General features: G+C 46.9%; 1 protein-coding gene, 1 long non-coding RNA gene and 3 other non-coding genes across 6 annotated transcripts; 3 read left to right on the forward strand and 2 right to left on the reverse strand.

Moving 5' to 3' along the window:
- LOC118219857 (vasorin-like) lies at positions 1-23,979 on the reverse strand. Of its 2 annotated transcripts, XM_035403345.1 has the most exons (3): positions 23,694-23,979; positions 23,207-23,270; positions 1-3,833 (listed from the first exon to the last, which is right to left on the reverse strand). In XM_035403345.1, the coding sequence occupies exon 3, from the start codon at positions 3,781-3,783 to the stop codon at positions 1,612-1,614; it is 2,172 nt and encodes a 723-aa protein (XP_035259236.1). In that variant the 5' UTR covers positions 3,784-3,833; positions 23,207-23,270; positions 23,694-23,979; the 3' UTR covers positions 1-1,611. The 2 variants fall into 2 exon arrangements, with proteins under 2 accessions (XP_035259236.1, XP_035259235.1); XM_035403344.1 differs by lacking the exon at positions 23,207-23,270.
- trnat-cgu lies at positions 5,800-5,871 on the reverse strand. Its single transcript has one exon. It is a non-coding gene; the product is annotated as a tRNA-Thr (tRNA).
- trnat-cgu lies at positions 7,728-7,799 on the forward strand. Its single transcript has one exon. It is a non-coding gene; the product is annotated as a tRNA-Thr (tRNA).
- trnat-ugu lies at positions 9,863-9,934 on the forward strand. The gene has a single exon. It is a non-coding gene; the product is annotated as a tRNA-Thr (tRNA).
- LOC118219892 lies at positions 21,881-27,134 on the forward strand. Its single transcript, XR_004763879.1, has 3 exons — positions 21,881-22,161; positions 25,055-25,226; positions 26,973-27,134. It is a non-coding gene; the product is annotated as an uncharacterized LOC118219892 (long non-coding RNA).

Raw genomic sequence — 27,134 nt, forward strand, 5'->3', positions numbered from 1 at the left:
CCCCCAACCCACCACAAAAACCAAAGAGAATCCCAATTTCCCCAGAGAGCGAGAGGCGTACCAAACAAAGACCAGAAGAAGCCAGATCAGCTTCAGGGTAAAAAAGAAGAAGAAGAAAAAAAAAAACACAAACACATACCACAGCGAATCTGACTACAAGGTAGGGCAACCCTGTCAATCAAAGACCAGGAAGTGACCTCGTTCCACTTAGAGACACAAACAGTAAATACCCCCAAGGGCTTTGAAGAAACCTTTCCCTGTGTCTTCTCCCCTCTGTTCTCTTTCATTGGCCAGCTAGTACGTGCCTGCGAGATTTTGAGAATACTTTAGAAGCACAGAAGAGGGCAGGAAAACGTGGAGGAATTCAGTCAATCATGTTGGTAATTTTTTGTAATCTGGCACATCTGTGTGTGTTTGGTGTTCGTGGTGGGATAGGGGGAAGAAATTATTTTGGGATAATGTTTTCAACTGTCGAGCTGGTGTGAATTGTATGTGTGACAGTATGGCTTTCAGATGTAGTTAGGGCAAAGTGTAAGATTGACTTTGTCAGTTTAATAAAAAAAATATAAAAGTTTTTTTTTTTAATGCTCAAAGACTTGGATCTGATTTGTTAAATTTTGGGTGGGGAGAAGGGAAGGGTTGTTTGCTACAGTCAGGTCACATCATTGGAAAAAATGACAACAAAATAGACAACAACAATAACAATAATAATAATACCAATAAAAAAACATGAAAAAGTAGCAAAAGTGAGAAGGTAGGAAACTTTGCACTAAAGTCGCGGTGAGCTCAGACTCAGGCTTATGACTCTCAGTCTGTGTCTTCATTCATGTTCTTTGTCTTTCACAGCAAGTTAAAAAAAATCCCTAAGGGGGGGGGGCAGCTGGTGTGCCATTGTGCTCAGCAATGGGAGAGAGACCTCTTCTCTTAAGAGAATGACTTAACCGGAGCACCTTACGCAACGTATAGCACTTAAATTGCATCCATTTATACAGCTGGACACATGCTGAAGAAATTCAGGTTGAGTACCTTGCTCAGGGGTATACTGGCAGTTCTCCTCTCAGTGCAAGTTTCCCTAGAGGAACCAATGTGTTCAGTGCACAGAATCCAGGGAGCGGTACAAGTGCTGCACGGGTGAGGTGCGCAATTTTTTTTAGTCTCCTGCTTTAACGTCCCCACCCCTTCCTCCCTACATGACCTTTGACCTCTCCAGAGGGCAGGCGCTGGCCTCTGCGTGTTCACAGATGTGCCTCCCTGTGTGCAAGTCCAGCAAAGTGACTGCCGAGATTATTCATATTTAAAAGTACAAAAAAAAATGTTCAAAAAATTTAATGTCAAAAAACTGACATTAAAACATAAACTGAGCATGGGTATATGCAAACAAGGCACTTCAGTTTTATATTTAAAAAAAAAAAACATGACCTCTACTGGACATTGCACTTGAATGTGTGTCAATCAGTTTTTTTTGTCCATTGTTATCTCAGCTGGCCAGTTTACAATGCCCCATCTCCCTCCTACCCTCTATGGTCTCTCAGTGTCTCCAGAGCAGGAGAGAAGATGAAACTGCTACTGCCTCTGGTGAGAGGAGGTCCAAACGACACAGTGGCACTGAGGTCAGAAGTAGGAGGGCTTGAGTGAGGCCAGGTTGTTATTGGCCGAACAGTGCGTCTGCATGAGCGGCACTTCGCACTCCCCGTTCCAGGGGCAGGAGGATGCTGGCTTTATTTCGGGCTGCTTCTGGGGCAGGGTCCCGTTGTCCAAGCTGGCCTTGACCCCCTCCAGCTCCAGAGGGGAGGGGTCCTCGGAGCACATGTCTGGGTGGGCCCCCTTGGCCCGCCTGCGGCGCAAGTAGTAGACCGTTCCCGCGGCGACCGCCATTGCCACGGCAACCGTGAGCGCGGCGGCCAGGGCGGGCGCCAGGGCCGTCACCAGCTGCCCGTCCTCCACGCGCGGCTCCGGGGCCGCGTGCGGGGTGGCCCCCGAGTTCCAGGGCACGGCCGTGGGGTCGGGTCTGTGGGGCAGCTGCGCCGCGGTTTGGGCCTCGATGCAGGACCGGTCCGCCCCCACCCCGCTGGGCGACGCCCCCAGGGGTCCCGCGCAGATGGAGTAGGTGGAGTTTGGGCGGAGCCCCCGGAGAGTGTACTCCGGGTACGAGGCCGGGACGCTGAGCTCCACGGGCCGGCGGTCAGGGCCCGACAGGTTCCGGTAGGTGAGGCGGATCCCGCGCAGGTACGGCCGTTTCTGGATGAAGCGCTGCAGGTCCAGCACGATGGACGTGCTGGTCACCTGCCGGGACCCCAGGTCAGGGTCGGGCGCCGCGGCCACGAGGGTGGGCGGGACCAGTGGGAGGTGGTGGGGCGGGGGCGGAGGGGGAGGCGGCGGGAGCTCCTCGCGGGTTTCGCAGTAGGGGCCGGATGTCCCGCGTGAGCAGGCGCACTCCAGCTCCCCCTGGGCGTGCAGCAGGCACGTGCCCCCATTTAGGCAGATGTTGGAGGGGCAGATGTGCGGGTCCGAGTCCATGGCTTCCCGGCTGCTGCTGCTGGGGGACGCTGGAGAGAGGGGCGGCTTGTTGTCGTACTCCACTGGGGAGGGGGTATCGCTAGGAAGGGGAGGGGGTGGGGGTGGGGGTAGGGCCGGGGGTGGGGTGGTGCCAGGAGGGGTGCTGAAAATCTGGGGAGGCCGGGGAGGGGGGGTGGAGCTCCTCACTGTGCTGGCGGGGGCGGCGGTCGTGGGGGGGCAGCCGAAATCGGCGCGCTCCAGCCTGGCCAGGACCTTCCCGGCATTGAGCGGAGGGAAGTGGCAGCGGGTCTCCTCGGGACGTCCCAGCTGCACTCGTCCCTCCCTGAGCCAGCCGGGCAGCCAGGCCAGGGGGCAGAGGCAGTTGAAGGGGTTCTCGGCAGCAGTGAGGAGGCGGAGCCTGGGGAAGAGATGGCGGAAGCCCTCGGGCAGACCCTGCATGTTCAGGCCGCTCAGGTCCAGCTCCTGAAGCCCCCGCAGGTTCTGGAGTTCCTCGGGCCGGGGGCCCGGCTGGGCTATGGGGTTCCCCGCCAGGCTGAGCTGGGTCAACCCCCTCCCCGCCTCCCCCAGGGCCACCGGCACCTCCCTCAACTGGTTCCGCGACACGTCCAGCTCGTGCAGGTTGCCCAGCGACCGCAGCAGGTCCCCGCTCAGCTGGGAGATGCCCAGCCCGGCCATCTTGAGGGACTCCAGGTTGGGCGTCTGGAGGTCGGCGGAGGCTGGGGGGGACAGGCCAGCGTTGTGGCTGAGGTCCAGCAGCAGCAGCCTGGGCAGGCGCAGGGCTGGCAGGCCCGTCAGCTGGTTCCCCTGCAGCTTCAGCTCCAGCAGCTGGTCCAGCCCCCGGAAGGCCTCCGGGTGGATGCTCTGGATGTGGTTGCCGTGGAGATAGAGGCGCTGCAGCAGCGTCAGGCCGGAGAAGCTGTCGCGGTGGACGCGGGTGATGAGGTTGGAGGACAGGTCCAGGTTGTGCAGGGAGGAGAGGAGCTCGAAGGCCCGGTCCGAAATCTCAGACAGCAGATTCTGGCTCAGGTCCAGCATCTCCAGCCCACTCAAACCGGCGAAGTCGTCCCGGGACAGGGTGCTGATGCCGTTCTGGAAGAGGTAGAGGTTTTTGGTGGGGGCCGGGAGCCCCTGGGGCACGGAGCTGGAGCGTCGCTGGTAGCAGAAGATGGAGTCCCGGTCGGGGCAAGAGCAGTCCTGGGGGCAGTCGCTGGTCAGCGCCTGGGCGGAGAGCAGGAGGAAGAGGAGGAGCAGGAGGAAGGGCTTCATGATGTCAGCGTCCTCGCATAACCCCACCACCCCCTCCAAAGATAAAGAACCTGCAACAAACAGGGAGCAGAAGGAGAAATGTCAGAGGTGAACCATGCAGTACATCCTGGTTTCATTTCACATGTAAAACTGTGGGCTGGTGAATATCATATCAAAGGTGTTATTAAAGAGACAGCTCCCTTCCTGAGTTTTTTTATTATTCAATTTTAGAGCATGTTTCAGATTGGCCCTGAGAGTTTCTATGAACAGTGAAGGGTATATCACAGGTTTCTGACAACCTGCCAGTTTTACAATGGAATTCAGGGATTTGTGGTCTAAAGGAAGAAAATAAATTTCTGTTGTACAGGTCTGTGTACACACAGCAGACCCTTTGAAATGGATACGCCACCTTTGCTAACCTTTTCCTCCTCTCTCGGTCCTCTGTGTTTAAATGTAGCGTACAAAGAGAGACAAATCCGGTTTTAATCACAAAGGCCGTACTGGGTGTAGGTACATGCCAACTGTGGCCAATGACAACAGGATATAAGGATGGTTACCAAATGCAGACAAAAGAACAGGTCTTTTAATAATTCGCAGAGTTTCTTTTCAAGTGCTTCTTGTTTTTTTTCTCTCTTTTAATGTGGTTATTACGGGATTGCGATTATCTGGGAGGTTGAACGCCGTGATCCAATCAAACGCTCCGCTCCGGCCTCCGCTGCTCTCTGCAGTCGGAGCACCTCGCTCGCTCGCTCGGTCCATTGTGTCGGGCGATCGATACCGCCGCTCGGTTGGAGAACGGGGGAACAATGGCCGCGGACGAGGCGCCATTGTGGCTCCGTGTTTGCCAAGGGCAGAGCGCTGACCGCCAATCCGCCAAACGAAAAGAAAGAAAGCTCACTGCAGCTGCAGTGCTTTTTTTCTCACTCCCTCCCTCCATCTACCTCTTTCTCATTCTATCCCTCTGTCTACCTAGCTCTCCATACCTGCTGCGCCTTCTGAAAAGCAAGAGACTATCTCTCTCTCTCTCTCTCTCTCTCTCTCTCTCTCTCTCTCTCTCTGTATCCTGGGAGTGACGCACGTAATAATAGGGATGACATTGGAATGTGACAGTGAGGTGGAAGTTCTGAAGTTTTATTTCGCCATTGCAGAAGGTCTCATAGCAGACAGACAATTATTTTAGCATCTGCAGCTGGGCCAATGGGAAGAAGAACAGCCAGTCGATTATGACCTCATCATTTCAGAATGTATTTTAATGTTATTCTTTTCTGGCTTTTCACAGCTTCTTGGTTCCATGCCTTACAGCAATGGTCTGTTTTCACTGAAGTTAAGGCACTGCGCGTGTGTGTGTGTGTGTGTGTGTGTGTGTGTGCACGTGTGTGCATGTGTGTGTGTGTGTGTGCGTGTGTGCATGTGAGTGTGTGTGCGTGCATGTGCGTGTGTGCACATGTGTGTGTGCGTGTGTGAGTGTGTGTGTGTGCATGTGCGTGTGTCTGTATGCATGTGTGTGTCTGCTTGTACTTGATCTGCAGTCTAGTACTACAGTCTGAATCTGTCACACCAGCAGTGCTGAATGACTGTCTCTGACACACCACTGCAGTGCATGATATCAGCGCGTCAGCAATTTACTTTTTTCTTTGTTATTTCCTCTGTTCTGTGACTCAGACACTCTCCCCCTCCCTTTCACTCTCTTTTTCTCTCACTTCTTTTTCTTCTCTCCCCTTTTGTCAATTATTCCTCATATTCTCAAAATTGCCCGCTCTAATATGTAGTGTGGATGATCGTTTCCATTTTGCAAACTGAAGTTTTAGGATTTTTAGAAAGCTTCTTCTTCAAACATTACTGCACAGTCTTTTGATGATACAGATATATGACAACACACAGAGCTCATGTTAAACAACTCTAATCCCTTTTATTCTTCCAAGCCAAGAGGCAAAACAAAAAGTGTGTTCCTATTTCTATGGAGCAGCTAAAAGAGAAACATCAGCAGGCCTACCAACCAAGGACATCAAACACAACCACAGGCTCAACAACTTATCAAGGCACAGACGGGGATTAAACTCGTGATCTTCGGTTTACGAGACCAAAGCCTTACCACTTGGCCACTGCGCCACACAAGAGCACCATTCAATCATGGAGAAAAAAGCAGGTGATGGGTCTTGATTGTAATCAGTAATCAGGTATGCCGCCAGCTTTATGGAATTAGTAATCAGGTAAGCCACCAGCTTTATGGAATCAGTAATCAGTAATCAGGCATGCCACCAGTTTTATGGAATCAGTAATCAGTAATCAGGCATGCCACCAGCTTTATAGAATCAGTAATCAGTAATCAGGCATGCCAGTAGCTTCATGGAATCAGTAATCAGGTCATTTAAATAGCTTGCTGTAACAATAATTATAAATGACAGTAATAATTATCACTCTGGCCAGAGACTAATAGGTCAAGAGAGTTAAGTGATAAGTAAAGCTCAAATTAAATAGCAACCTTGTAGATACATTTTACCAAGGCGTATAGTTAAGCATCAGTTTACAAGACTGCCGTGTTAGCGCTTGGACATTGCACCTGACACAAAGGTTTTGCAGGAAGCATCGGGGCCGTGTAAAAATTTTGTCAAACACATGTTTAAATATCCCATCTGCTGCATGCAAATTGTTAGTTATAGAAACAGTTAACGCTGAAAGCATCCAGTTATTATGTGTACCACCACTCATGCCATAAGCAAAGTCACAGAAAGCTTGTGTAAAATTGCTGCTGTCCTTCTGTTCTTTGCCAGAACATCAATGTGGCCCAGAGACTCATGTCCCCTACAGGGGACAAAAGGAACTGCTTCTTAGGTCACAGTAGGAAAGCCAGCGTGGTGTTCACTGGAGACGTGTGTCAGCGAGCTGAAGCTCATGCCTCACTTTCAAGATTAAAGGAAAGAAAAGCAAATAGGCAGAAGACCGCAGACTTTTCTTTCTGCCCCCTTCCAGGCCCCCCCACAACCCACACACACACACACACACCCCTCACCTTCTTTGATCTCCAACTTCACCTCCTCTCCATGGGCCGCAGCATTGTTTTGTATAAAAGCATATTTTTGTAAAGACAGGAGTGCGTGAACCGCGGGAAGGGGTCAGACACTATGTGTATCTGAGTGTAATTCGGTTCTGATTGGTTCTCACCATGTGGCTCTGCCCCCAGCACTGCCAGTCAGCCGATTGGACCAAAATCGCAGAACCACCTGGACTCATTCATGTCACTTTCTTGCCCTCCACCTGCCTCTCCAGTCCTGGAGGGCTACACTTTTTGCCGATATCCTTTCAATCCTTAGCCAATGTAGCCCTTGGAAATAGGGCTGAAGGCTTAAGTTGTATGTGAGTTAAAATTGAAACAAAGTCCAGAAGATGTTTGAAATCTCTGCCTAAGAGAGAGGTTTGCTGCACTATTAGAGTTTTACATTGTATGGGGTTGGATTCGATGAGGGGGTGCAGTACCTAGTGGGCCCACATTAGACCAAACCTCTGTGGGGTTGAAAAACTTTGCAGTCAACAGTCTTTCAAAAATAGCACTCACACAGCACACACTCTCAGGCATTTCCTCTCATCCGGAGGAAATTGTTTTTAAAGCAATCAGTCCAAATTATCAGCTGAAGACTCCATGAAGCACCCAACAGCAGTGACCTGTAACAGCAGCCACATAGCTTCTGAGGTACAAACCCATTTCCCTCACCATTGCACTACATGGGTTGCCACTGCACTGTGTCACACCTGGGAATCAAACACACAGCCCGGGTGTCCAGGGATCTTACTCCCTCTACTGAAGGCAGCCATGTCTCGCAGCATGTTTTGCCACTCAGTCCGACTGAGGGGGCGTATTGCGGTGGGAAAGGGACGTCAATGCATACCCTCTATACAAGCCTCGGGCCTCTTATACAAGGACTCTTTTCTCCTGCTTAATTTTTTGTCGCTATCCCCACCCCACAGCTGGCGTGGTGGCCAAGTGGTAAGGCGTCGGTCTCGTAAACCGAAGATCACGGGTTCAATCCCCGTCCATGCCTGTTCTGCAGAACTGCAGTGCTCACCTCAGGCTAACGTCTCGTTTTGGAAAAATGGGGTCTCAGCACCTTGGGGGGGTTTTCACAAGTCAGGACCACCATGTGTACTCTGCCTGTCAGGAGATTTTCCATCAGGGGAAGATTTCTCCTCCTTTTTCTCCCCATTCCTTCACGGTTCAAGCATTCTGCACAGGCAGGGGATCCGGGGGAGTGAGGGGGGGTTGGTGTGTTTTGGTGAGTTCATGTAGGAGTGTCAGTAACACAATTATAATAAAATATCACTGTGTTTTGCAGTAATGGCACTGGAGTTTATGATCCATGAAAATAGAAAACCTTTTGGGGGGGGGGGGGGGGGCACCACCACAAAATAAAAAGTTAGATTTAAAAAAAAAACAACAAGAAGTAAAAAAAGATGGATGAAAGGCAGACTGTTTTCACTGATCTCAAATAGGGGAAGAAAAAAGAAAACAGAAAGAGCTAGAGAGAGAGCCAGAGAGATGGACAGAGAGAGAAAGAGGGGATTAGAGAGAAAAGGAACGAGTCATGTGAGCAGAAGTGAAGTGGCAGGTACTCGGGCCAGGATGAGAGGGAGGAGGGCGAAGCAATTTTCGGCGATCAGAGCCTCACAATCGCAATGTCAGAGCCCTTACCCCTCAGCAGGAGGCCAGGGGCCAGGGGGTATTAGGGGAGCCAGTACAGGGAGTAAACTGGTGGGGGGGTGCAGCGGCTTTTCGGACGCAGGCTCAACACGCTCTGCTGTGAGCATTCTGAGCCCCTTATCTCTGGTGCTAAGCTGCCGAAAGGCCTGTGGCCTGACACAAATAATACCCAGTGGCACACAGCAGGGAGTGCACACAGTATATAACACGTCACCAACAGATAAACAGCAGGGAGTGCACACAGTATATAACACCTCACCAACAGATACACAGCAGGGAGTGCACACAGTATATAACACCTCACCAACAGATACACAGCAGGGAGTGCACACAGTATATAACACCTCACCAACAGATACACAGCAGGGAGTGCACACAGTATATAACACCTCACCAGCAGATACACAGCATCGAGTGCACACAGTATATAACACCTCACCAACAGATACACAGCAGGGAGTGCACACAGTATATAACACCTCACCAACAGATACACAGCAGGGAGTGCACACAGTATATAACACCTCACCAACAGATACACAGCATCGAGTGCACACACTGGCACACCTGGTGGAGGTGTGGTGGCACAGTGGTAAGGTGTTGGTCTCGTAAACCGAAGATTATAGGTTCAAACCTGTCCACGCCTGTCCTTTTCCACTCACGTTTCAATGTTCAGCAACTTGTATTTGCAGTTAGTAATGTTAAAGTGCCTCTGGATCAGTGGTAATCAACCCTTTTCCTACAGGAGCTGGAAAAAGCAGTCCAACCCTGTTCCTGGATATCTACCATCCTTTAGGTTTTCACTCCAACCTTAACAAAGCATATCTGATTCAACAGCCAGAGATCTTTTTGAGCTGCTAATTAGTAGAGTCAGGTGTGCCAAATTAGGGTTGAAATGAAAGCTTATCAGTGCTCTAAATACTCCTGCAGCTCTACAGTAGACTTGCCTCAAACCAAGTGGTGAGTGTCAATTCAAGTCAATTCAATTCAAGGTACCAAGGAGCAGCTGTAGTATCATTATGAAGAGTCAGTGCCCTACCTGTACTAATTCCGTGCTCAGTATGATGAGAACACATCTCCCGGCAGTGGAGTTCAGCAAAAACTATTATTGTGTGCTTGCTTTATGAAGTGACAGAAAACACCCTAAAGCAGCGCTGCCAAACCCTGTTTGTGGAGATCTGCCGTCCTGTAGGTTCTCATTTCAACCCTGATTTGGCACACCTGACTCTAATAATTAGCATCTCAACAAGATCTCTAGCTGTTGAGTAAGCAGTGCTTTGCTAGGTTTGCGGTGAAAACCTATAGGATGGCAGATCTACATATACAGTTCACATTTCTTCTGAAGAATTTCATCTAAATGATTGGTGTGCGTCAATTCAAACGAAACCACCAGGAACTAACACATCGGGTGCGGTGGCCAAGCGGCAAGGCGTCGGTCTTGTAAACCGAAGACTACGGGTTCAAATCCCGTCCGTCCCTTTTCTAAATTGTTATTGATGTCCAGTGCATAGCAGTCTCACTTCTCGTTTTACAAAGGAGGACCGCCTCAGTGTCCAAGTCACTGTTGCCCTGGTAACAAGTCTAGCTAAACTGTGAATCTGCATTGTGAAACAGAAAGACTAAAGAATATGTGTTTATTCTCAATGGTGCCTGTTGTTATGGAATTAGAGCCTCCCTGCTGAATGATCACTGCTGTCTTGAACTGACAGAGCCATCAAAGGCACAAGGCATGGTGGCCAAGCGGTAAGGTGTTGGTCTTGTAAACCGAAAATCACGGGTTCAAGCCCTGTCCGTGTATGCCTTTCCTAAGCCTGTTCAGTCTATGCTTTAGAGGCATCTCCATGCATTTGGTCCACTGTGTCTCCAAAGCAGTTGTGTCCAATTTTGAACCATGGAAGGCCGATGCTGGTTTTGCGCTATTGCGACTGCAGCCTCACTGTATTGCGACCGCAGACATGCAGCCACAACAACATGTCGCAGTGGGGATGCACGAGCATGTCGGGACACGTTGTCTCACAGGTCAGGCGTTAAGCATGTTATTTACCTGCGGCAGAAGTGCAGTCGATCTGTCGAGCGTGAAACGTGTTTTACTCTCTGAGCACATGAAAGAGAGAGCGAAAAAAAACAGAAGAACAGAAGGGAGAACAGGGTGAGACAGTGGTGGGGGGACAGACAGAAAGAGAGGGAGAGAGAGACAGAAAATGCAGAGCGCACTTATTCAGACACACACACATACACGTACACAAACACAGGCGTGCGCACACACACGCACACGCACACAGAAACACACACACACACACAGGCACACAGACACACACACATGCACACACACACACACACACATGCACACGCAGGCACACACACACACACCGGCACACACACACACACACACGCACACAGAGCCACACACACACACATGCGCACACATGCACACACACGCACATAGACACACACACACACGCACACACACACTGAGGCACACACAGGTGATGTTGTTCTGTCAGCACCTGGGACGCACCCATAGAAAAAAAGAAGGCAACAAGAATAGCGTTCATTCACCTGCCCAGCTCTGGAAGACATGCTTACGAAAGGGGGGGGGGGTCACTGATGGCTTTGTGTTTCTGTTGTCATGTATCCCAGTCACAGACAATGAGATAACAGACCTGTCAGACACAGGTACTCCCATATCAGGTTCCCAATCTCCCCCCCCCCCCTTCAGCAGGGATGAAATCTGAGCTGTACAGAACACAACAGACCAAATCCCACTTACACACACGCACACGTACGCACACAGGCACACACACACACACACTCACTCACACACACACAGACACACAACCATACTCACACTCACACACACACTCACACACAGGCACACACACGCACACACTCACACACAGACACACAACCATACTCACACACAGACACACAGTCACACATAGGCACACACACACTCACACACTCACACACACACATACACACACTCACACACAGACACACACACACACTCACAGACACACACACACACACACACACATTCACACAGACACACACACACACACACACACGCACGCATACAGGCACACACACACACACTCACACTCACACACAGACACACAACCACACTCACAGACACACATTCACACACAGGCGCACACATGCACACACTCACACGCAGACACACAACCATACTCACACACACACAGACACACACTCACATACAGGCACACACACTTACACACAGACACACACACAGACACGCACACACACACTCACATACAGACACACAGACACACACACACACATTCACACTCACACACACATTTTTCTTCTAGACAACAAGAAATGTATGGGGTGGTCATGCGCAGAGGAAAAAAGATGACAGAAATGCAGAATTTTTCTGTGTGAAATATAAAGAGCCACAAAGTGAAAAAGCAGAGAGATGCTTCACGAGAACAGACACTCAAACTGTAATCACTGCTCACACACACACTACACATGATCCAATCATTGCTCCTGAATCACAGAGGTAGATAGAGGTCACCTAGTCACTTTTTGTAATGTCACAGAGGTAGACAGGTCATCCAATCACTGTTCTTAAAGTCACAGAGCTAGACAGGTCATCCAATCACTGTTCTTAAAGTCACAGAGGTAGAGAGAGCTCAACCAATCACTTTTCATAAAGGAGTGGAGGCAGCTATAATTCAGAAGCACAGCGAAGGTGAACGCATAAAAAACTGCACACTTCTGGCCTGCACCCACGCCTGTTTTTCGGATGATGACTCTGACATTAAAGAATCTGCGGGGGGGGGGGGGAGGCGGTGTTGCGAACCACTCCCACAACCAGTCTCTGTGCCTGTTCTGAGTTCTGATTTGGGAAATGGAGTTCTCATAGAAGGCAAACACAACCCTTTATGAATACAATCCCTGGTGACCCTAGTCTGTCATTACATTACATTACATTACAATCCATTGGCAGGTGCTCTTTATTTATTCAATTCAGTTCAGTTCACTTGTATATAGCGCTTTTTACAGAGACATTGTCACAAAGACACTGTGCAGTGGAAATGCAAAAGACAAAAATGGGCAAAAAAAAAGCCAGGCCTGAACCCCCAAAAAGCAAGCATCTCCCCAGCGTGAAGAATAACATTCAAATGTTGGCGAGTACGACATCCCCGCTGGGAATAAATCTGGAGAGGAGCCGGACCACAAAGGGGGAGCCCATCCTCCACTGGCCGGCCCAGTGTAAGAGTAAAGACAGAATGAATGGTGACAGAGATGGAAAGAGATCTATCGGACAAAAAAGGATAAAATGGCTTGGGCATGATGTAGTCAGAATAAATTAGCTGCTTAAATAAAAAGAGTTATCCACAGAAGTGGAGAAGACGAGCGTAATTCTCAGGGATATGAAAATGCGGGATGAGAAACCTGGCTGTCATTGAAGGGTTAGGAAAGAGCGTGAGAGGAGGGGGACCCACACAGGCTGAGAATGCTGTGAGCAGAACAGGTGCGGTGGGGCAGAGGTGTGTTATTCTGTACAGGCAGAGCCCTCGAGAGCAGGTCTGTGTGCCTCGGAGACTGAATGCCTGTCTGTTCCGGCCTTCCTGTTTTACAAGTTACATCTCAAAAAAAACAAAACGTTTGTGTGATCGGATGGGCCCTAAGCAGAATAAAATACTGAGAAATACATGTACACACACACACACACACACACTCACGCACACACACACACACACACACACACACACTTTCAGATGCACATACTTACACGCTCATGTGTGCTTACACATACATACATACATGCTTACACACAAACACACACACACACACACAAATACTTACACATGCATTTCCATACACAAAAACACACATGCATACTTAGACACACACACAAGCATGCACACATGGGTATGGGTACACAAAGAAAAATCTTTCTCTTACAATTCATACAACAACAAAAAAAAATTATCCGCTAACACAGTTTGGTGACTTCAGCAAACCCCAAAATTACAACTGAGCAGACGTGGGTAACCCGGTTTCAAAGAGTAAAAAGACTGACCATGTATTTGCTCCACCAACATGCACTAAACCAGCTGATTACAATAATTATCATGCGGAAGAGTTATGCTAATTAAAATCAGCTGGTTTAGTGCATGGTGCTGGAGAAAATACATGGTCAGTCTTTTTACTCTTTGAAGCCGGGTTACCCACCTCTGCAACTGAGGGAGCTTTTTTTTTTGTAGAAGAAAAAAAAGCAAGTGCTTTCATTTATTTGTGAGTCAAGAAATTCAGGGATAAACATTTATTGAACCCGGACCTAGACAGGCCAATATGAATTTGAATGCTGTCAAATAACCCAGATGAGCTCTGCTGTGGGTATGTGAAGCACATGGCCGCATTCTTACTCTACCACACGGCCTGTCGACACCGTAGAGAACAAGAAACAGGCCCCAGTGTACAGGAATTAAGTCATTTACCCTTCAACATCTAGATCCGAAATAAAGTCTTACAGGGGCTGTCAAGTCATCAGATTGGCATGTTCGGGAGTTATGGCTAGCAATGGGAACTCTGTCAGCAGGTATGATAGCTGGGGATGGGGTGATTCTTCATTAACCCTTTGAAGAGTAGGCTTTTTGGATTTTCTTTTCTTTTTTCAAAACTATAAGTGTGTTCTGGAACTCCATTGCTTTCAGTTACCAGTAGTGACTGTTACATCAGTATGAGAATGTACAGCTTTTGTGGAAGATTTAGTGGAAGTGTGTTCAATACTGTGTGTGTGTGTGTGTGTGTGTGTGTGCGTGCGCCTGCCTGTCTGTGTATTTGCATGTGTGTGTGTGTGTGTGTGTGCATACGTGTGTATGTATGGGTGTGTGCGTTCATGTTTATGTGTGTGTATGTGTATGTGTGTGTGTGTGCATACGTGTGTGTGTATGTATGTGTGTGTGTGTGTGTGTGTGTGTGTGCATACGTGTGTATGTATGGGTGTGTGCGTTCATGTTTATGTGTGTGTATGTGTGTGTGTGTGTATGTGTGTGTGTGTGTGTGTGCATACGTGTGTATGTATGGGTGTGTGCGTTCATGTGTGTGTGTGTGTATGTGTATGTGTATGTGTGTGTGTGCATACGTGTGTGTGCGCACGCACGTGAGCGATTAGCAGACAGATATATGGACCCTGGCCTGTTTGCTCAGTCAGATCCCTTTGCATTCGCTCTCTCTCTCTGGCAGCACTGTAAACACACCCAGAGCAGCAGCCATGTGCCCGGCAAAGACAGAAATCCACACGTCTCACAACACATCCCTGACACCATGTTAGCTTTCCAGGTGGACAGAACACCTGTAGGAAAATAAGATCTGGATATCTCTCCCAACGGCTTGGTCCCACCCCCCCCCCCCCCCCCCCCCCACACACACACACACTAGGTGCATTATATCAAACAGCCCTTTGTTTTCTCATGATATTAAAAATTATCTGATACCCATATTCTGTAACAGTCCAGGATCAATTGTTTTATTTGATATCCTTTAATCTTTTTAACCTCATGGAAATTCCTGAGATCACACTGCCGATTTAAAAAGAAACATATCTTGTTCATCCGTATTCAGAGTAAATTTTGCCTTTGCGAGGAAACATTGAGAGTGAGAACACTGAGAAAGAGAAAAAGAGACAAAGAAAAAAAGAAGCAAAAAAGAAAGAGAGAGAGGAAAGATGGAACGAGAGAGAGACAGTGAGAGCAACAAAAAAAAAAGACAGAGAGAGACAGAGAGAAGCAGGCATGTGTTTTCTTTTCACTCGGAAATCAACTCTTTATTTTCCCAACTCAAGTCCGTTTTATGAATTGCTCAGTTTCTGGGAGAAAATGTCTTCGGGCAGAAAATCTGGAGAGGGCCTCAGACAGCTGTCTTTCAGATATCCCACACACGGAAGGAGACGAAAAAGGGAAGTGTAGGCTGTTTGAGCGAGGAGGGGGGGGGGGGGGGGGGGGGAGGCAGGAAAGACAGAGAGGAGAGCGGATGGCCAGAAGGAAAACAAAGGAGGGAATGGAAGAAAGGCAAAGTGTTGCTCAGGTGATTGCTCTTATATCCTCTGGCATTGCAAGTCACTCGGGATAAGACCACACGCCAAAACAATGTGATGGAGTGTAGCGTAAAGCAACGTAATGTGGTAAGCAGTGAGTGTGTGTGTGTGTGTGTGTGCGTGTGTGTGTGTGCGTGTGCGTGTGCGTGTGTGTGCGTGCATGCGCGTGCGCGTGCGCGTGCGCGTGCGCGTGCGTGTGTGTGCGTGTGCGTGCGTGTGCGTGTGCGCGTGTGTGTGTGTGTGTGCGTGTGCGTGTGTGTGTGTGTGTGTGTGCGTGTGCGTGTGTGTGCGTGCATGCGCGTGCGTGCGTGCGTGCGCGCGCGTGTGTTATGGAAGTGTGCATATGTAGTTGTGCACATTGGTGGCTGTAGTTCAGACTGCTGCAATTTTCAAGGCTTTCCAAATTAAGGTGATGATGTGAATAAAATGAAACAATGCAATTGCTTTCTGTCTGGAAAAAGCAAGTTCAAGTATAATGATGTCCTTGTACCTTATCGGACCTGTGTTTTGTACTTGTTCCAATGACCTACGTTATGCACTTATTGTACTTTGGATAAAAGTGTCTGCCAAATAAATATAATGTAATGTCAAAAAGGCAGTGCAACTGTGATGACACTGATGTCACAAAGACAGTCCAACTGTGATGACATGATACTGTATCACCCAAGCAGGTGTAGGGGCCTGTGTGACATCACAGTGTAATTACAGCATGTGTACGTGTGCATGGGTGTGCGCGCATGTGTGTGCACAAGTGTGGGTGTGCATCTGTGTGTGTACTGTGAGTGTGTGTGTGTGTTCTCTGGCAATAAAAGTAATAATTTATGATGTTCTTGGCTTGAGATGAAGTAAATACAGGTTATGTAAATTATTTTTTCAGAATCATTAAATCATCCTTACTGCAATGATAATGATTCTTTTGGCAGAGCATGTTCATAACTGATCCTAAGTACCCACATCAAACAACCCTGATCACTATCAACTGCCTGTAACACCAGAGGGCAGGCACTAAAATGAATATAGCTGACAGAAACACACCCACACACACACGCACACACAGTGCACAGGGACATCATATTTAAAGTAGCTCAGATTCCCGGATATTGTGATGGCTGTGTGCTGTTAGCCTAGCCTCTGTGGTGGCCTGTGTGTGCTTATAACCTCATCCCACGGCAACAGGCTCAGGTCGAGGTGGAGGTCACCCCCCCCCCCCCCTCAGTGACTGACTCACCCACTGCCACAGACAGAGCTTAACCCCCCCAACGGTAAATATTTACTGTCCCAAATCATGCGCGTACAACGATCGCAGCAAAGAAAAACACAATAAACACCGCCTCCTGCTCCTCCTTGCTGCTCCACCCCCTGCCACCCCCCTACCACGCCCCCTACCTGCCCTGTCCCATCCACTTTTACTGCACACCACCTGTGCCTCCCCACACTTGGGCTGAAAAGGAGCAACAGGAGTCCCATGCTGTTTCCCCCCTTCCCCTCTCTTTGATGGAACGGCCCTCTGTTAACAAGATTTTTAAATTAAAAAAGAACAGGGGCCCCAGAAACCACAGAGCAGGAGTGAGAGAAACAGACAGGCAGACAGACAGGCAGAATTACAGACTCTTTCACATTTTAAACAAATTAAAACAAATTAAAACAATTAAAACCAACACACTGTGTGTGCTTAACTGCTGCCGTCTGTCTTTCTGGACATTTTTAACTGCGACTGAAATAGATCAGAGTAAACTACAAACTCAGAGCAACAGTGCCATGGCAAGTGTGTGTGTGTGTGTGTGTGTTTCTCTGCTGTAGTTGAGTTCACAGGGTCAATGTCTCACTGGACAACACAGCCCTGGCTGATGAACTACAGAGCACACTGACAATGACTCACACTCACACACTCGAACATGCACACACACACACACACCCGCACATGCACACACGCACACACACGCACACATACACACACACACACACACACACTCACACAACACACGCACCACACAGACACACACACAGCTCCTAACTGAAGCTCACAGCACACCCATCTTGTGTGTAGTTCTCGTGTGCCTACATGTGCCAGTATGCTAATTCTGTACTGAAATGAGTCTTTAATTGTGATGGGAAATGAGCCTGTTTGCAGTGCTGGGACCGGAAAGCGGTCCAGTTTGCATAGAGCACGGTCGCATTCATGTAGTGTCGCCCTCTTCTTTTCAAAGCTCTGGACCCTGAACGGCGGGTTGAGCTTAATTTCCTAATTACAGTTCACGCAGGAGGTAATTACAGTGAGAGATTAGGAGATTTTATTTTATTGCCTGGCTAAAAAAGAATACATGTGCTCCGGTTTTGCCAAGGATCTCTCTCTCTGTCTCTCTCTGTCTCTCTGTCTCTCTTTCTGTCTCCCTGTCTCTCTCCCTCTCTCTCTGTCTCTCTCCCTCTCTCTCTCTCTCTCTGTCTCTCTCTGTCTCTCTCTCTCTCTCTCTCCCTCTCGCTCTCTCTCTCTCCCTCTCTCTCCCTCTCTGTGCCCTTGCTGTGAATCTTCAGGCAGCGCTGCATCTGACTGTACGGTGCCCCACAGGCTCATCCATGAAGCCGGGGGGTTTATTTAGCACTCTGCCCTACAGCACGGCCTGACCGTCAACTCAGGAGACAAAGGCGTAAGAAACATAAATACAGGCTGAATAGTAACATTGATTGCACACACCAACACACAGAGGTACACGCACACATACACACACTCACAGTACATACACATACTCTCACACACACGCAAACACACACACCTGCACATTCATATATATACTCACAGTACACACACATACTCTCTCTCTCTCACACACAAACGCACACACACTTACACTAATTGCGCCACACTGTCTCACACACCCCCTGTTCCTGTTCTTGCGTGGTCAGCTCTCTCGTCCTGAAGGCTGTCTGTCTCACCCGTACCATCCCCCTCTACCCCCACCCGCACCCCTCAACATGACTTATAACCCCCTAATCTCCCTGCACCCTGGGGGGGATTAGGAAGGCAGCATCTCTTAATTGGGAGAAGGAGGGACTAGAGTCCTCAGCTGCACAGAAATACAGCCCTTCCCTGCATATAAAAAATACCCTCACTTCATTTAAACTGGAAAAACTATCCAGCTAATTCAAAGTAGCTTAGCATGTAGCTCGCTGCACCTTTCTGAATCTAATGCTGTTTACACCCTCAACACAAGAATTCATGCAATACATTGTTCCAATGTCACCCAAAGCTCTGTAAAGTCCACCACTAAGCTTGACTGCTGATGATCTCACTCTCTCTCTCTCAGTCTCTCTCACTCTCAGTTGCAGATTGGTTTTTCAGCTGCACTGGCCTGCTTCAGATCTCAGAGGCAGCATGTTGTCCACTCCAGTTTCACACATAAACACACACACACACACACACACACACACGAGTGCACACAGACTCAGTCTTTAGCAGCTTAAAATAATACTCAAGTTCAATGCACTTACGGCTGTGGGTAAAAATAACTAACATACAACCCAGTGTCCTGGGCTGCATCTCTCTCTCTCTCTCTCTCTCTCTCTCTCTCTCTCCCCACCTCTCTCTCTCTCTCTCCCCCCCTCTCTCTCTCTCAAACCCAGACACACACCCTCACACGCTTTTCAACAACTTGGCAACCAGTTCTTAGACCTCTGCCTAGATCTGCAAACTCTAAAATAGCATTTCCCTTTCTTGCTATTGCTGTCATGTGACAGAGCTGAAATTGGAGCGACTCCCCAGAGAGGCTCGGTGCCCCGCAGCCACTTCTCTCTGAAGAAGGGGGGAAGAATTCCAGAAAAGAGAGAGAAAGGGACAGACGCGTGCCGCGTCTGAACGCCGTCTCGTAGAGAAGAGAACGCCTTTCGCCCCTCAGGTGGTGCGTTTGGGATCCTGAGGAAACGCATCGGCTGCTCGCGGATTACCGTCACAATGACTTTGTAACCTTATGAAGGCATTAGAGTCGCTCGGTTTTGATGCTGTTCTCACGTAACATAAACTCAATGGGTATCCGAATACAGCTATCTTGTGCTTAGCTTGTCATCTTGGCATGGAGAGAGAGTAACACAATCGCACTTTGGCATGAAGCTACTGTAAATGGCACGTGCTTTCAGCCTTAACAAAAAATAATAGATCAAGTTTTTTTTTTTTTTTAAGTACGGACAGCAACACCATGGATAATCTAACCATACTTAGACTGGTACAGAAGAGCAATGGGCGATTGCTAGGGACATCCCACATAAAAGAGACCTGGCAGTGAGATATGTCCCATATAAGAGAGACCTGGCGGTGACAGAGATGTCTCATATAAGAGAGACCTGGCGGTGACTGAGCTGCCGCAGAGGGATGGTGGATGGGGAATGGGAGATGAGGGAGGTGGAATGGGGGAGTGCAGATTTGGCTCAGTGCTGTGAGGAAGTCATGCCGTCCTTCTCTAATTGCGCTTAATGAGGGCTACTCCCCTGGCCCTGACCTCCAGAGAGGAAAACCAAACAGCAGACCTGGAGGGAGATGGAGGGAGATCCATTGTGTGTGTGCGCTTCCCTTAATATCTACCAACCTCTGGCCTCCTCCTCAAACCCCAGACACACACAACTGACAGATTTTTAACTTACCCACCCCCATCACCTACCTCTGCCCACCACCCCGATCCTCCTTACACTTATTAACAACCTTTAAGAGATTATTAGCTGTCTGACTGGCGACCACTTTTGGGGCCTCCCCTATTCAGTTTCCATGGTGGTATGACCCAAACACTTATTACCTGACCTCTGAGATAAGTCCAAGGAACTGGAGGGAGGGGGTTAAGCCTATACCCCAGTGTGCCCAGTCCAGGGTCTTACAAATCTGTAATTAAATTGCTGAGGCACCAAGTAAGGAATGTTTGCCTCTCTGTTTACCTCTGTCTCTCTCTCGGTTGGTCTATTCTCATCTGTGCACGTCCTGTTTTCTACTGGAGATCCCTCTTTACTTCCCCTGAAAGAATACGCTCCTGCACCCCCCCCCCCCCCCCCCCCCCCAAGCTGGCTTGTTATGGAGGGTGGGGTGGGGTGGGGTGGGGGGGGGGTTGTATGCCAGGTTTACAGCGCAAACTAAAGTAGATTTTTCTTCTTCTTCCCCGAAACCCAAATATTGACAGAGAACAATTTTACCCTCCTCTCCGCAGGATACCCTGTCTGCCTGTTTCCCAGTGTTACCAGAGCACTGGTCTTTTCAGTGTTCCCAGGCAAACACAGGGAAAACACGAAAACTCCCCACAAAGACTAGAACACAGAACCTTCTTCGCGCAAAGCAACAGCGCTAACTACAGCAAGCGTTCCTAAATCCAAGTAAAAAATATCCATATTCGTTCAGAGTGAAGTCATCAGTGTTATTTCAACTGTAACAGAGCTTATATGAATGTTTGGCCACTGATTCACTGCAATGTTCATGGTTAAGCACTGTTTAAAATTTTGTGATTTACGGTTTCAAATGTCTGTGACCAATGGTGGATTTTGATGTTCATTCAACAAATGTGTCGTCCAAATGTTTCGTTGCACAAGTGGAAAATAAGTATGAGTAAAGTATGACTACAGCCTTTCGGGATGTTATTTCCTGGCAACAGAGGGCAAACAGAGACAAAGTTGTATCGCCCATAAATTGTGTGGAGTTTAGTGTTTACACTTGGCTAGCGGAAGCCTAAAGTTAGCCGAGTATAATCAATTTCAGAGTGTGTACAGAAGCCCTTGCTTAAGAATTAAGAGTCACGCACAACAATCGACTTTACGGCTTTGAAGACCTTTCCTCTGGCATGCTGACAATCTTGATCGAGGATATGCCTCGATTACCGAGTTTACCTGGCGCGTATCTGTGTGTGGAGTGAGCAGGGCGGTGTGCGCGTGCGGCTTCCGTTGCGCTTTACACTTTGAAATCGAGTCCTTTCCGTTTTGCTTAAACTAAATGCATGGGAGTAAAAATAAATACATTTAAACACACACACACATACAGCAAAATAAAAAAAGAAGCCCCCACGTTCATTTTGAAGATTATTACAGAGGCGCTGAGCTCTAAAATATAATCTTGAGCGGGCACTGTGCTCTCGGGCAGTCCAATGTAGGCTACCGAAGACAAATTTTAAAGAACATTGTCTTCAAGGTCATTGAGAGGGCTGCTGATGCTAAAATATCAAATGGCCGGTCATTATCTAATTCCAGCTTTCCGCGTGGTAAACTGTGGTCATGGGTCATTTAACTTTGGGGTTGGGGTGGGTGAAAAATCTGCATTATTTCTGAGCAGACTGTATCCCTGTTTCATTTACACAAATAGCCCATTGATAACACATCCTGTACTTTAGCAAGACAATATTTCGAAATTCAGCGACAGGCTGAAGTCCCGGAAGTTCCAAGGCAGTGGAGGTAAGACAGTCAAGCTCAGAAGAGGCGCAACAAGTTTACTGTGCCACAATCACAATCAATCGGTGTTCAATGGCGAAGTTATCTGAGGAAATAGTGCCGTGCAAGCCGCGGGCAAAAGAGCCTGGAGAATTTACCCACAGATTGTGATGCAATTAATGTTACTTAAAAAGAGGCACCGCACTCGGAAAAGTTCAGGGATCACTTCAAGCGCATTGTTTATTCGGTGAGCTAACCTGTTCTACCACGTTTCGTTTGATTTGTTTCTTCATATAGCCTAGATATTTTTGTTTAATACACGAGAAACAGCACTGTCGTTTCTCCACTAGATTGTCCGCCTCAAAAGCTTAAACTCAGGCTTCTAATCTCAAACAGTACAAAATGAACTTCAGTAAAACTTCCTTCTATTAAACCGCAAAAACACTTTACTTAAAAAATATTTAAAAAACCGTGTTGTCCGTGTATTTTTAGTCGCACTCACAAATCTTTAAAAAAGCAATAACAGATTTTTAAAAAAGAAAATAAACTTGAGCATGTTTAGCGTGATTAAACATTTTTGCCTCCCAACTTTACACATTGATGCCCGAGCGCGCGATGAGACGCGTACCCTACCCAGTAAAATGTGTCAATGTCTTAATTCAACTCTAACAGTGTTAATTCAACTCTTAACAGATAACATTTGGTCTCACATTCCAGAGCAGGACCAAATATTATCTGTTAAGAGTTGAATTAACAATAGACATTGTAATGTGCATTGAAGACGAAAATAAAAAGTAAAGAAAATTATTTTAATGGGTTGTCTATCCGTTGGGGCGTATCTTCCCGATTTGAACCTGCATGGCCTGCATCTAAAATGAATCAGTGGACACCTCTCTTAAATCGACGTTTGCCCCACCAGAGAAATTGTGATATTTTATCATTGACCACTTTATTGTCATTAATAAAATATCAAATCCTCACACCTGCGTTTTCGGTAGGTGCCACGTAAAAGAACCATGTTGTAAGAACCTCTTGAACGGAAAAGTGTCCCGTGTGTGCCGCAAAATGTGGTGTACATTTTCTTTAGAACAATAACATGTCATATGCGCAACAATACATAGGCTACTGGCGAAATGAGAATTTGATGGAGTTGATCGAGTTGCTGGGTCGTCAAAGCAAGGTAGGCGAAGTGTTGTGCTGGCAGTTCCGTCCAGTTCGACCAACGCTCGTACAGGGGGGAAGCCAGGCGGTCTAGCTGCAGAACATTACACACGCGCTCATGTCACACTCACGGTCTTTAGACACGTTCCACTGCAGGCGGGCGAAAACTCGGATGTATGCCTCAATAGACTACAGCTGAAAAAAGAAACGAACGCAATACAAAGCTTCAGCGAACAGTCCCTTAAAACGTTTTCCTGCGGTGGTAAAATGCGTGAATTGAATAACTACCGAGACCCTTTTTTATATGATCATAGGTTCACACGAGAGCAATAACTATTTATGCTGCACAATCTGACATGATGCGCAAAATGCAGCAACGATACAACTTGGTCCGGCACCGCTTCCTCTTAACTCGCTGTGGTTTTATGTTTGGTTCCAGCTGCTTCGATTTTGCACATACGTGCATCTCAGCATGTGTTTCGGATAGTTTCAACAACTAGGAACAGTTTAAATATGTGAAATCTGGGATACTCCCACAAGCAATGACAATGTTGTATAGACTGCATATTGTGCATAACATTAAGGGTAGCTTATTAAAATAGTATGTTTTAAACTCACCAGTTGGCGTAACGAAGAGATCGTAATTCTGTGTTACCACAAGTTAGCTCAATTTGATCTCCTATCCACGGGACAAGACCGATGGTCAGAAAGAACAAAACTGTTGAAAATCCTTCTTCAGTCTCAGCACTTCCAAAGCTCTCTGCATGTGTGGCTTCCCTTCACAACAGCGCTTGGTCTCTCGCAGTGGGGGGGGTTACAAGTCTTCATGTATGTGGAATGTGCTTGGTTCCGATGGCAAGCAAGCGCGTCCGGACTGGAGACAATAGCGCTTTATTGCAGTACGGGAGCCCGAGCACTTTTAGTCGAGAATAGGAGGGGCGAGCCTAGCAAAGGAGCGAACGAAAGCCTTCCATACGCCACCTTCCTGACCGGTGATTGGTCAGAATTCACCTTGCCTTCCAAAATGAAGTCGGCGCACAGTGTCACAGGTTACAGGATTTTTTTTTCCCTTTCCTAATTCAGCAATACTTTACTCTCTCTGGGTGTACAGAGTTACCCCACTAGCCCGCTTGTTTGAAATTTGCATGAGAAACTGTGATATCTGAACACAAATTGGACAGTTGACAGAACACAGGCAGGACGAGTATTCTGTTAGGGAAATAAACCTATGTAGGGAACCGTTCGCGTATTCTGCAATGCTGCTGCTTTACAGTTAAAAAAATATAATGTAAATTTTAACATCAGTGCATGCGAGTATTTTGCATTTTTGATATTCTAGCACACTGGCATAGACAGTCACCGGTTACAATGTTTTACATTTAAGTTTTTTGTTGCTTAGCTGGCGTTGGTATCCTTGGTAATTTCCAGTGCCTTTTTCAAAATGATTACGAAAAAGAAAAATGAAAAAGTTACGTGGCTGAATACTTCAATGAAGAAATTCAAAGGAAGTGCATTGTTGTAGGGGCTCAGCACAACGGCAGAATATTTATGTAAAGGTTACATTTCTGTCTCAAATGTGTAAAGTGCTATAATGTGTGTTCTTTCGATTTGTGTCATTTTTTTTTTTTTTGTGAACGTGAGCTTCTTTTCTGTTCAATTCAATTTTATTTCTATAGCGCTTTTTGTATGCTGTCACAAAGACGCCTTACAGAGTATCAGGCAAGAAACAGAGCAAAATGAACAAACAGAGCAAACACCAGGCCTGAAACCCCAAATAGCAAGCACATGAGGTAAAAATAAAAAATAAAATAAAAACTCCAAGTGGGGAGAAAACCCTCAAACGGTGGCACAAGTTCCTGAAAAAAATATTAAATATGAAATATGCTATTTAGTCTCTCATTGTCATCAGTGCGTCTTTGATACTTCGGAATGCTTCCAATAGCACAGATTGCCAGCTTTCCCTTCAACTTCTGTGTTAGATTCTTCTGCAAACATCTCGTGAGCGGCAGCGGGCGAGGCGAGGTCACGTGACACGTTGCGGTGCCGTCCGCCTCACCCCAGGAGCGTGCTTTAAAGACAGACCCAGGACTGGTTTTACAATGTGTCTGAAAACCTGACTCATCACACCGCACGAAAGCCGCTGCCAAACAGGTACTGTCACTAAACCAATGGATGCACAACAACATTGACGCAACTATGCACCAAGCAAAAACTGCCTGACCCATTTTTAAACTGCTTCAAAATGCTATTGCTTTATGTGTTTTATCTGAAGTGTAGCAGTGTTAAAAATGCTTAATAAATGACTAATAACAAACATAAAAATATAACATCAACTATGATAATAATAATAATTATAATAATAATGAAAGTAAAAGAATGATAAAACAACAACACTGCAGTGTATACTATATTAACTGCTTTATTGAGTATTAATCATTGCGCTTAATAACAGTGCACTTATTCCAATGAAAATAGCAGACAGTCTCAATTCCCAAAACTCTCCCCCTCCTCCTAGACCATGGAAAAGTATTAAATTAATCATCGCAGAAAAATAGCTTTGCAATGACTTATGGGTAATCAGAGCCCCCAGAGTTGCTTGTTCCCTCCAGACAGGTCCGGGTAAATCCGGTTGTAATGTACTTCATCTGCTTCACCTCGCTTCCCTTCTTCTGTTGATGCTTCTGTTGCCTGCACTGTTAAGATCCAGGTCCCAGAAGTCACACCCCCAGGGTGAAATTTGCAAGAATGAACCGCAAAGTGGATTGAGACCGAGCATAATTCTGAGAAAAAATTGGCCTCAACTGCATTTGCTGTAAAAAATAAAAATAAAAAATAATAATTTTTTTTTAAGTTCAGAATACTCAACATTTCAAGGCAACTTGCGTGCTTCACTAAATGTTTTAGTTTTGAGCTTAACTGAGATTTTTAAATTTTGAGGTGAAGTTATGCCAACTAACATTCATTAGTTCTGAAAATGTTTCAATTTTATGTTTTTACATCAATTAAATGTAAGTTTTCTGAACAAAACAACTGTTGAATTTTTGTTGGCATAACAACTTAAAAATTTAAGTTAAGCTCAAAACTAGAACATTTAATGAAGCAAGTTGCCTTGAAATATTGAGTATTCTCAATGTTTTTTTTTATAGTTGGCTTTTTATAAAATCTTTGACTCTTCAGATTTTGACTGCTCTCCCAAAGATAGTCATCATTTATTACTTGTAGAACTGTTTGTCATTGCATAGGTATGTATAGATATATATACTATATACACAGAAATATGCACATGCAAACACTACACACATGCACATATACATGCGCATCTTTGGACATACACACAGACACATATGCACACACTGGACACATACACATGTATGCACATGCACACAAATACAGAAATATGCACATACGCATACATACACACACATATGCAAGCACACATACACACATGCACACACAGGGATGCACATACACACACACACATTTATGAACATGCACGCACACATACAAATGCACACACACACACTCACATGCAGACTTGAGAACATGTGTAAGATATTACTGAACACAGAGAGATCAGACAGATGATTACACGCATGATCTGCGGGGGACCAGATGCCCACAGCAGTGACCTGCAGGGAAGCTCATCTGTACACCCTCCTTAGCTGTGTGGAGTACAAAGACATCGGAGAAAATGAAATCAAACAAACTTTTTTCCTGTCTTGTAATGTGTAGGGGTTGATGGTTTTTGTGCCTTTTGTTTTTTTGTTGTAATGTTATAATAAAGGTGTGCTCAAACTCTCTCTCTCTCTCTCTCTCTCTCTCTCTGCCTCTTTCTCTCTCTTATTCCCTCCATTCATTCCTGGAGAGCTGAAACTATTTTTCCCTGTTTTATCACAGACAGGATGAAGCTGAGAACACACCCCCTCTAGAGAGAGTGAGACAGAGAGAGAGTAAGCGTGACGCTATCTCTGTGGTTGCGTTTTTATTAACAACCCTGAACTTTTCAACCCCCCCCACCCCATCGACTACATTAGCGCCACAGCTAGACTGAATCATGCA

This window comes from Anguilla anguilla, chromosome 2, assembly GCF_013347855.1.
Source record: "Anguilla anguilla isolate fAngAng1 chromosome 2, fAngAng1.pri, whole genome shotgun sequence".
Classification (NCBI taxonomy): domain Eukaryota; kingdom Metazoa; phylum Chordata; class Actinopteri; order Anguilliformes; family Anguillidae; genus Anguilla; species Anguilla anguilla.

Coding starts and splice junctions, on each gene's coding strand:
- LOC118219857 (XM_035403344.1), bottom strand. CDS start 3,783: ATGAAGCCCTTCCTCCTGCTCCTCCTCTTCCTCCTGCTCTCCGCCCAG.